This window comes from Notechis scutatus, chromosome 16 (genome assembly GCF_049901735.1).
Source record: "Notechis scutatus isolate UNSWTSFEM ecotype Mainland chromosome 16, rNotScu1.2, whole genome shotgun sequence".
NCBI lineage: Eukaryota > Metazoa > Chordata > Lepidosauria > Squamata > Elapidae > Notechis > Notechis scutatus.
Genome location: NC_142024.1, coordinates 4,489,464 through 4,500,584, shown reverse-complemented (window position 1 = coordinate 4,500,584; position 11,121 = coordinate 4,489,464). Strand labels below are relative to the sequence as shown.

Sequence of the window (11,121 nt, the reverse complement as noted above, 5' to 3'; positions counted from 1 at the left end):
CTTTCCAAACATCTACGCCAGGTATGTCTGTCTGTCTGTTCGGAATGGTAAGCATGGATTGGTGACCCTGGCTGGTTGTGTGTCAAAATTCCTTGCAGACAGGCTTGGGGACTTCAACTCCCAGAATTCTCCAGCCAGCTGGCTGGAAAAATTCTGGGAGTTGAAGTCAGTGGTGGGATTCAATTTTTTTTTTACTACCGGTACTGTGGGCCAGAGGTGGTATTCAGCCGGTTCTGATCGGTTCTGGAGAACTGGTAGTGGAAATTTTGAGTCGTTTGGAGAACCGGCAAATACCGCCTCTGGCTGGCCCCGCCCCATCTATTCTCCACCTCCCAAGTCCCAGCTGATTGGCTGACTCTTCTTTGGTTGCCCTGCACAGGAGAACAGAGCTGGAAAGCAGGTTAGTGGGGTGGGAAGGGAATAGAGATTTTGCAGTATCCTTTCCCTGCCACGCCCTCCATGCCACGCCCACAAGACTGATAGTAAAAAAATTGAATCCCACCACTGCTGTGGGTGTGGCTTGGTGGGCGTTGCATGGCTTGGTGGGTGTGGCAGGGGACGGATACTGCAAAATCCCCATTCCCTCCCCACCTCCCTAACCTGCTTTCCAGCTCCGTTCTCCTGGGCAGGGCAACCCAAGGAGACCCAGCCGATCAGCTGGGACTCAATGGGAGGCAGAGAAGAGATGGGGTTGGCGGGGCCAGTCAGAGGTTGGATTGGCTGGTTCTCCAAACTACTCAAAATTTCCGCTACCGGTTCTCCAAAACTGGTCAGAATTGGCTGAATTACCACCTCTGGTTGAAGTCCACAAGATGCCAAGTTTGGGGACCCCTGCACTAAGGCCAATCATTTTTGTTAATTTGGGGTGGTTTCGTTTTTTTTTCAAAGCAAGATGAGGAAGAGCTCTGTGTGACTCAGACATTTGCATTCCAGTTTCTGCTGGAAGATTCGCATGCGGAGGGGAAAATGTTGATGCAAATCACGCTGGAAAATCTATTGGGGATCGGTTAACAGAATTCTTTTTCCACCTGCTCTGCATCGCTCCAGACTCAAAAACGGCTATAAATAATCATCCGTGTGCAGAGAGAAGCTGGCTGGCTAACGGAGCCCTCTTTAAACAGACCCAGGAAAGAGAAAGTGGGTTGCAGAAGATGGCCAGGGGTAACTTTCTCGTGGACCGTGCAGTTTCCACCGTGGGAAAATGCAGGAAACAGGTAGCACGATTTACCCCCCTTCTCCCCCCCCCCCACAAAGGAATCCAGAACATTCCAGTTTCAAAGCCAGAGCTCTGGCACGCATTTTGATGCCGTTTGCAAAAAAAGTTCAAAGCAAACCATGAAACGGTGTGAGAAAGTGTCGTAATGACTTTGGCATCCTTCCTCCCCTTCACTTAAAAAATCATGTTTGCTGGGTGGAGGACGATAGATGGATGGATGGATGGATTAGATAGGTAGGTAGGTAAGTAGATAAATAGATATGCAGCCAATAAATTTAATATAGATTAGGTAGATACACAACTGATACATTTGATAGGTAGATTAGATAGATAAATAGATATTCTGGGAGTTGAAGTCCACAAGTCTTAAAGTTGCTGAGTTTGGAGACCTCTGGTTTAGTACATTATAACAGTGTTAGCGGTGAATTCATATAAGTAGATATAGTGTCTTCCTTAACATTTATGGGTCAGTCAAACACACTTGCTCTTTGTTGGTTCCTTCTGTTAAAACCCTTTGGAAGCACATTCTTCCCAATGGAAAGGAAAGGAAATTCAGGTGGGCAATGCCCATGTTGGCACTAATTTTAGGAAGAGAGAGAGAGAGAGAAAGGGAGATGAACCTGAAATTTGGAATGCAGCCTGAGAGTGATGGACATGAGCTCATTTTCCTGCCCCCTCCCAGGCAGTATAAATAACCATCTTGGATTTGGAAAAGAGAGGGAAGAGAAACTTTCATGGTTCTTAAAATTAAAAAGGCTTCTTACCGTAAAATGGTTGGAAGTAGAGCCGTGTTCCTCAACTTTGGTGATTTTAAGACAGGTGGCCATAAACTCCCAGAATCCTCCAACAAAGCGTGCTTGGGATCAGTGTAGTCTGAGAGGAAGCATCTGTTGGGAGAAAGGATGAAGTTTTCATTTATCTGCAAGTTATTCGATCAAGGAAGGAATGGATTTATTCTCTGGGACTGGATTTTTTAATTCCAGAAGGATTATCATCATTATTCTGCATTTTCCTTTCCCTTTTCCTTTACTCTATTATCAATTTTCCTTCCTTCTCTCTGTTTCCTCCCTCTTTCTTTCTTCCTTTCCTTCCCTTCCCTTCCCTCTTCTTTCTTTCCTTTCCTTCCCTTCCCTTCCCTCTTCCTCCTTCCTCCTTTCCTTTCCTTCCCTTTCCCTTCCCTTCTCTCTTCCTCCTTTCCTTTCCTTTCCTTTTCCTTCCTTCTCTTTGCCTTCCTTTCCCTTCCCTCTTCCTCCTTTCCTTTCCTTTCCTTCCTCTTCCTCCTTTCCTTTCCTCTTCCTTCTCTTTGCTTTCCCTTCCCTTCCCTCTTCCTCCTTTCCTTTCCTTTCCTTTCCTCTTCCTCCTTTCCTTTCCTTTCCCTTCCCTTCCTCTTCCTCCTTTCCTCTCCTTCCTTTCCTTTTCCTTCTCTTTCCTTTCCTTCCTTTCCCTTCCCTCTTCCTCTTCCTCCTTTCCTTTCCTTTCCTTTCCTTTTTATCTCTCTTCCCTTCCCTTTCCAATGGGCTTCTTCCTGTCCTTAAAGAAGTATTCTGAAAAGCAGGGTGCTGAGTGTGCAAAAGACACCACCAGCAGACTCCACCAACCCATCCATGTCGCTTTTCTTGGCATAAAAGGGGGTTCTGAAATTCCTTTCTGCTGGTGCTATTTTTCCAGCTTTATGGCTAGGATCTCCTGATGGTCTCCTTTTGAAAGGCGACACAGGCCCAACCCTGCCTGTCAAGGAGCAGAGCCCATTTATCGACTTACTAATATATTGGTAAAATGGATGAGTTGCCCATCTCGCAGCCCAATAACTCAATGCTCTCAGGATAAAAAGGTGGTAATTCAGCCAATTCCAAGTGGTTCTGAAGAACCGGTAGCGGGAATTTTGAGTAGTTTGGAGAACCGGCCAATCCCGCCTCTGACTGGCCCCGCCAACCCCATCTCTTCTCTGCCTCCCACTGAGTCCCAGCTGATCGGCTGGCTCTCCTTGGGTTGCCCTGCACAGGGGAACGGAGCTGGAAAGCAGGTTAGTGGGGTGGAGACTGGGGAGGGAATGGGGATTTTGCAGTATCCTTCCCCTGCCACACCCACCAAGCCACGCCCACCAAGCCACACCCACCAAGCCATGCCACGCCCACCAAATCACGCCCACAGAACCAGAAGTAAACAAAATGTTGAATCCCACCACCGCCCTAAGTGGGAATCATTAAAAAAAACAAAATTAGGCACGATGATGGACACAACTTAACATTGGCTCTGCATAGATGCCAAACCTAAGGCCACCCTTGGAGTACTGCATCCAGTTTTGATTGCCATGATATAAAAAAGGGGTTGAGACTCTGGGAAGAGTGCAGAGAAGACCCCCAAAGAGGATGAAGGGACCAGAGGCTAAAACATACAAAGAAGAACGTTTGCAGGAACTGGGTACGTTTAATTTAACTAAAAGAAGAACCGGGGAGACATGTTAGCAGTGTTCCGATATCTCAGGGACTGCCCCAAAGAAGAGGGAGTCAAACTATTCTCCAAAGCCCCTGAAGGCAGGACAAGAAGCAACTTAGAACTAAGGAGAAATTTCCTAACAGTGAGAAACAGTGAGAACAGTGGAACAGACTTGCCACCAGAAGTTGTGGGTGCTCCATCACTGGAGGTTTCTAAGAAGAGACCGGACAGCCATTTGTCCGAAATGGTACTATAGGGCTTCCTGCGTGGGCAGGGGGTTGGACTAGAAGACCTCCAAGGTCCCTTCCAACTCTGCTAATGCGTTCAACCAGCCTCGGAGAAAACAGAGATGTGGTCTTTCCCTCAGGTTTCCATTTGTCCCTCTTGCAAGCAAAAAATTGGGGGCCTGGAGCGAGAATCCCCTCTAGTTCCCTGGCCACAAACAGCAAACCTGCTCACGTGTGTGTGTGTGTGTGTGTGTGTGTGTGTGTGTGTGTGTGTGTGTTGGCACGCTCATTTGTGCTCCTGTGTGCGCCTGTTATCAGTTCTCAGGAAGGCAGCGCCCGAAAGGATCCCTCGGCCAAAACGGCTGAAGGTTTCTTCCCCAAGCACACACGCCCCAGAGGATCATTCTCTCGGAGACGGAAGTGAGGAAGCCTCGCATGACACACACACACACACACACACACACACACGCACACCAACAAAGCAGACACCTTCTCGGTTTCGCACACGGGAGCCCAGGGGCTCCCACACGGCCCGCCTCTCTCGCTGCTTCTTCCTGCGCCCTGGGACTCTTCGCCCCGAACTTGGAGATGGGGAACATGGCTTGCGTTCCCCAAGCGCCCGGCCGATTCCGATATTCCTTCTCTAGGAAGCATTCCTTCAAGAAAGAGTGAGTCCCCCCTTCAACCTCTTTCTTTCCGCCTTTCTCCTCGGAAAGTCTCTCTCTCTCTCTCTCTCTCTCTCCCCACTTTCTGTCTCTCTCTCTCTCTCTCTCCTTTCCCTTTTTCTCTTTCTCTCTCCCCCTTTCTCTGCTTCTTTCTCTCTCTTTCTCTGTCCCCCTTTCTCTCTCCCTCCCCTTCTCTTTCTCTTTCTCTCTCTCTGTCTGTCTGTCTGTCTCTCTCTCTCCCTTTCTCTCTCTTTCTCTCTCCCCTTTCTCTTTCTCTCTCCCTTTTTCTCTGCTTCTTTCTCTCTCTTTCTCCCTTTCTCTCTTTCTCTCTCCCCATTTCTCTCTTTCTCTCTCTTTCTCTCTCTCCCTTTCTCTGTCTTTCTCTCTCTTTCTCTTTCTCTCTCCCTTTCTCTGCTTCTTTCTCTCTCTTTCCCTTTCTCTCTCCCCCTTTCTCTCTTTCTCTCTCTCTCTCTCCCCTTTCTCTGCTTCTTTCTCTCTCTTTCTCTGTCCCCCTTTCTCTCTCCCCCCCTTCTCTTTCTCTTTCTCTCTCTGTCTCTCACTCCGTCTCTTCTCTCTCTCTCTCTCTTTCTCTCTCCCCCTTTCTCTTTCTCTCTCTTTTTCTCTTTCTTTCTCTCTCTTTTCTCCCTTTCTCTCTTCTCTCCCCTTTCTCTCCCCCTTTCTCCCTCCTTCTCTTTCTCTCTTTCCTTTCTTTCTCTCTCTCTCCCTCTCTCTCTCTCTCTCCCCCTTTCAAAGGGTTTCGGCTGCCCGTGTCATTTCCTCCCAAATGAGTTATATCTCCCAAATGTTCGCTGAATATGACCCCATCGGATCGGGAGGAACGTCGTTTGACTGCAAATTCTTTACTTTGAAAAAAAAAAAAAAAGTTTTCTTCCGCAGAGAGAAGAAGGCACGCGCGTGGGGGGGGGGGCGGGGGGGGAGAGTTTTATTTTAAGTTGTCTTTTTGTTTCTGTCACTTCTGTGGGCATTGGCCCTTTTTAGACTACGTCCCTTTTAGTCGTTTCCAAAGGCTGCCCCACTGGGAAATTGGAGCCCCAACTCATTCATAATGGACCATACCGATCTGTGGGGGTTTATTCCTTCTTCAGGGCTTTAACTGTTGCCTACGATGTTCGGTTCTATTGTAATCGTGCTTTTTTCCTTAGGGGGAAAAAAAACCAACAAGGTTCAAGTGAACCTAGAATGCAAAGTTTTGTGGTCCAAGTGCTTCTCTTGGCTTATAGAGACTGGCTAAAAATACACGGCTTTCTTCCCCAGATCCTTCTAAGTTATTTATAATCCCAAATATTTCCTGCAATTGCGAGAAGATTCAGAATTGCATTAGAGGAGGGGGCGGAGGCTTACAAAAGAAAATTTGTAGAAGAAAAGGCTTTCTAGAAATCTTGAAAAGTGTTTGGCTTTTCTCTTCCCTTTTAAACAGACTTGGGGTTTTTTTTCCCTCTCTCTGTGTGTGTGTGTGTGTGTGTGTGTGTGTGTGTGCATATGCACATACGCGCATATCTACAAAGTTATGCTCACCGCCCAAAGTTGGGTGGCTTGTAAATGTAATACCTAATTATTATTTCATAGTGTGTGTTTTTTTATTTGCCTGCTTTTGCACAGCGTGGGAAAACACACACACCTCGACCTGCATATTCCTTGCCATACCTGACTAATTTAATTGCACAGGGGACTGAGTGAAACGGGGAAGCCTCTTGCAGTTCTGAAGCTTGTCCATTTCCACTGGAGGACCCTGTTCTGTTTTAGCAAACAGCAGGGCAGTGTTACAAAGAGCAGTGTTGTCCATTTTCTTTTTTCCTTTTACAAAACTCCACTAAAACCCCACAAAAACCTGTCAGTTGTCGTTGGGCCTTCTTGTTATTTTGCTCCACCACCCCAGAGGTCAGACTACAAATTTCATCATTCCCAGCTAGCACAACTCATGGCATGGCTTAGTCATATAAAAATAGGATGGTTTTTTTTTTTTTCTCTCACCCGGTTTGAAAATTATGGGTGGCCGAATCCCTCTCAGCTTGTGTGAAGGGAACCAGGTGTCAGCTTCAAATTGTTAGACTGCCTAAGTAACCAGACACTTGGGCTCTCTATCACTCTGGTGTGTGTGTGTGTGTGTGTGTGTGTGTGTGTGTGTGTAGGCATGCAACTGCTTTTAAAGGACAACATGAACTAGAATTGGCTATGGGCACTGGAAAATATTTCACCATCTCTATGGAAAGCCCAGTTTCCCACATGTTCCTGATTGCAAAAAATTGTGCACTCCTCAGGCCAGGTGGATGTGCTTTTAAAAACACAGGTCGAATAGAAGACCTGGTTTAAATTGTACCCTGCTCAGTTGCAAGGCATGGGGACCGTGTGTGTTTATTTTATGTGACAGGGCTACAAGGAATTGTGCAACTGGGTTTGAAGGAAAGTGGCACGCTTTCAATTCCCTCTTTGCAAAACGGGATTAAAATGAGGATAGCTGTTTTGCCAACCTGGGGTGGGACTTGCTCCCCAAAACCATCTCAGAAAGGAATTGCTAAAATTGCAGGCGCAGGGAACATGGACAATTGTGCGTGTATGTGTTTCAGTCTTCCTTTCCCAATCCATGGGTCCCTTTTCCAATTAGATGGTTGCATTTATCTTACTTTTGTTTGTCAATATTATCTATCGCTTCCTGTGTTCTCTGGTAAACTGGATAGGGAAATGAGATGACGTCATACCGAAAGTTGGCTCATTTTGTTTGCTTTGTTAATGTTTTTGGTTGTGTAGTTTGAGTTCTTATTCTTTCTGATGGGCTAGGAAAGATTGACACAGACTGATAGGAATCAATCAGAAGCTTGATGGCTTTTAGGTGTGGTTCAGTTTCTCGAATTTCAAGGTTTAAAATCTTCCCCTGATCTCAAATGAGTGGGAGATAATATTCTTTTAATCCTGCCACGATCACCTAAAATTGACTCCTCCTAAGAACAAAGAGGAATGTTTAATAATTATTCCTAATATCAAGAGAAAGCCCATTGCCCTATATCATTTTTGATAGTTGTGATTTATTAAGATTCTCAGATCTGGGTTGCCAAAATCTCAATGGCCACTTGGGGGCAACTTAGAGAGGGAAAAAAACCCTGCCCCCTAGTGGTCGATGGGATTTAGGCAACCTGGATCTGATCACTGTCAATTTATGACATGTGGTGTTGTGTTCTTTGCTTTTCCCATGCTGTCACATTTTTAAACATTGCATTTTAGCGACAGCTTCATGTACCACATGAAGTTTGCCATTACACTGATTTCAGTGGTGGTGGTTAGAATATGGGGTGAAGTGCCTTTTTATTTTGCTGCTTATTAGTTATCAGCCTCCCTGGTCTGGATTCAGGAACTAACCTGGGTCAGGAACTACTTGGAAGAGGTGGGGAGAACAAAAAAATAATAAAAAAAAAAAAAAAAAAAAAAAAAAAAAAAAAACAAAAAAAAAAAAAAAAAAAAAAAAAAAAAAAAAAAAAAAAAAAAAAAAAAAAAAAAAAATATATATTAGACATCGATTTGCATCAGGCCCATATCTAGGTTGGCTCAAAGCACAGTATATGCTTAAAGCTGGTTAGTTTTCACTTTAATTGAGGTATGTATGTTGGCCTAGTTGGGTTTTATGATTGAGTGAGTTACTACAAATCCAGAATGTAGGTTAATTTGGTAATAAGGAAACGTATATTATGCAATGCCTATTAGCATGTATGCAATAATTAAGCTATTGTTCTTCCCTGAGGCCAATGTCACAACTTTGTCTTTAGACTTTCCTTCCTTCCTTCTTTCCTTCTTTCCTTCCTTCTTTCCTTCCTTCCTTCCTTCCTTCCTTCCTTCCTTCCTTCCTTCCTTCCTTCCTCTTCCATAACCTTCCTTCTTCCTTCCTTCCTTCTTTCCTTCCTTCTCTCCTTCCTTCTTTCCTTCCTTTCTTTCCTTCCTTCCTTCCTTCTTTCTTTCCTTTCTTCCCTTCCTTCCTTCCTACCTACCTTCCTACATTCCTTTCTTCTTCCTTCCTTCCTTCCTTCCTTCCTTCTTTCTTCCCCCCCTTCCTTCTCATTTCTTCTTTTACTTTTAGAACTAGAAACATGAAGTTGTTTTCGGACAGAACAATTAATTAATGGAATGACTTGCCTTCAAAGTTGTGGATGTTCCATGATTGGAAGTATTTAAGAAGATTGACCTCATGGTCTGGGGTGAGACAGGCCCCCCCCACGCCCGGTTCCGGCGCACCGCCCTTCGGTCCTCAGCTGGCGCCCACCTTACGTGCACCGATCGCTGCGCGCCCCCGCTGCCCTTCGGGGAGGCTCCCCCAAAGCCCGCCGCCACTTGAAATTGCTTTTCAAAGACCGCCCAGCACCACGAACGTTGGCCCATTGGTCTGGGGTGGTATAGGATCTCTTGCTTGAGTAAAGGGTTGGACTAGAAGGGGTCTCCAAGGTCTTGTCCAACTATGTTATTCTGTTATTTCCTTCCCTCCCTTCCTCTCCTCCTCCCTTCCCCCCTCTCTGCCCTTCCCCTCTCCTCTTCTTCTCCTTCTCCTCTCCCCCTTTCCCTCAAACTGGATAGACTCTCTATAGTTCAACCTGAACAAGACAGTAAAGCAAAGCTGGGGCGATGTCCCTCATTCCTTTTCGCATTTTTGACGGTTGGTGAGGTTGCAAACATTGATGAGCCTAGTGATAAAATAAATTGCTCCTTCCCTTTTTTTCCCCCTCCCCCCATGCCTTCCCAGTTCCCTTTGTTTGCTCTCCTTGATGTTTTTTTTGTGGCCCTGTTTTATTGCCTTTCAGACAAGAAAGCAAGAAAAAACTGGCCGCGCTCTTTGGTTTTGAAGCAGAGCATGAGAGAGATGTGACTTCAGACAAAATACTCCAATATATTCCTGCCAAAGTAAGTCATTTTTTGTGGGGCAGATGTGTAATTCTCCACCTCCTCCTTCGTCTGCAGTGTGTGAATCCCTGCACAATGTGGTGCTAAGGCAAGGTGGGAGGCTTTAGGATTCAGCACCCGCCATTTCCAGACAATGTGTGGCAGAGGATAATGGAACCTGCATTCCTCACCATATGGAGGTTACAGAATGGGGGGGAAAAACTTTTGCTTGGTCCCCAGAGATATAAACCCTGGAAAACTTGATCATTTTTGCTTCTTGATTACCTCCCCACAAAAAAAACCTGTTCTAATCTCCAGTCTCCTTTTGTTTTTGAAATGTTGGGAAAGGAAAAGAAAGAAACATACACAGAGAGAGAGAGAAAGAGAGAGAGAGAGAGAAAGAAAGAGGAAAGAAGGAAGGAAGAAAGAAAAAGGAAGGAAGGAAGGAAAGAAGGAAGGAAGGAAGGAAGGAAGGAAGGAAGGAAGGAAGGAAGGAAGGAAGGAAGGAAGGAACCAACAGACATACAGAGAAAAAAGAAAGAATGAAAGAAAAAGAAAAAAAAGAGAAGCACACAGAGAGAGAAAGAAACAGAGACAGAGAGAAGGAAAGAGAGAGACAGAGAAAAAAGAAAGAACGAAAGGAAAAAGAAAGAAAAAGAGAGACAGAGGAACAGAGAGAGAAAGAAAGAGAAAGAGAGAGACAGAGAGAAAAGAAAAAATGAAAGAGAGAGAGACAGAGAAAGAAACAGAAACAGAGAGAAAGAAAGAAAGAAAGAAAGAAAGAAAGAAAGAAAGAAAGAAAGAAAGAAAGAAAGAAAGAGAGAGAGAGAGAAAAGAAAAAAAAAGAAAGAAAAAGAGAGAGAGACACACACAGAGGAAAAACAGAAACAGAGAGAAAAAAGAAAGAGGTAGAGACAGAGAAAGAGAGAAAAACAGAGGTAGAGACAGAAAAAGAAAGAAAGAAAGAGAGAGAGAGAGAGAGAAAGAAAGAAAGATAAATGCACACCCGTGGACAATTTTCTCTCTCTCCTATTTACTGTAATTTCCCAGGGAAAGTGCAACCCAATTGCTGCCCACACAAGGTGTTGCAGATGCACAACCTCAGCTCTTATCCTGAAACTATACTTATACAAATGAGCCAGCCCACAATCCGCCTCTTATAACAAAAATTCAGACTAGAGACCAGCACTCTTCTTCCTGGTTCTCACGCCAGGCTTTTTCCTGGGTGGCGACACAAAATACCTCGTCCCTGATCCGTAGAACCGGAGTTCTTTGCCAAAGCCACACCAAAAAAATATTTCAGGGATTAGTTTGTCTCATTTAATGCAGGGCTGCAGTCAGACGAGGCCTTTTCTCCACCTTGTTAGAAGAAGCCATAAATGCTGTTATTTTCAAGCAGTGTTTTTCAAACTTGGTCCCTTTAAGAGGGGTGGACTTCAACTCCCAGAATTCCCCAGCCAGCTATAAGTCCACCCCTCTTAAAGTGGCAAAGGTTAAAAAACACTGCTGTAAAGCAACGCACCCACATGCACCCACAAATACAAACACACACACACTCATTTCAGAGGTGGTATTCAGCTGGTTTGGACAGGTTCTACAGAACCGGTAGTGGAAATTTTGAGTCGTTCATATGAATATAATTTACTATGCTCTCTCAAATTGCCATAGAGCTTGGAGAGGATTTCAAAAAAGAAAAGAA

The 11,121-nt window shown here is 45.0% G+C and overlaps 1 protein-coding gene and 1 long non-coding RNA gene across 2 annotated transcripts in view; one reads left to right on the top strand and one right to left on the bottom strand.

Annotated features, from left to right (window-relative positions):
* Positions 1–11,121, bottom strand: part of LOC148129399 (uncharacterized) — a 158,124-nt gene that overhangs the window by 114,022 nt on the left and 32,981 nt on the right. The gene's annotated exons all lie outside the window — the stretch shown is intronic.
* The window catches only part of PLEKHN1 (pleckstrin homology domain containing N1), a 43,629-nt gene continuing 36,777 nt past the window's right edge, over positions 4,270–11,121 (top strand). Inside the window, exons 1-2 of the mRNA XM_026681576.2 lie at positions 4,270–4,547; positions 9,344–9,443. Of these exons, the coding sequence (XP_026537361.2) occupies positions 4,315–4,547; positions 9,344–9,443 (333 nt within the window). The 5' untranslated portion in view covers positions 4,270–4,314. The remainder of the gene's footprint in view (positions 4,548–9,343; positions 9,444–11,121) is intronic.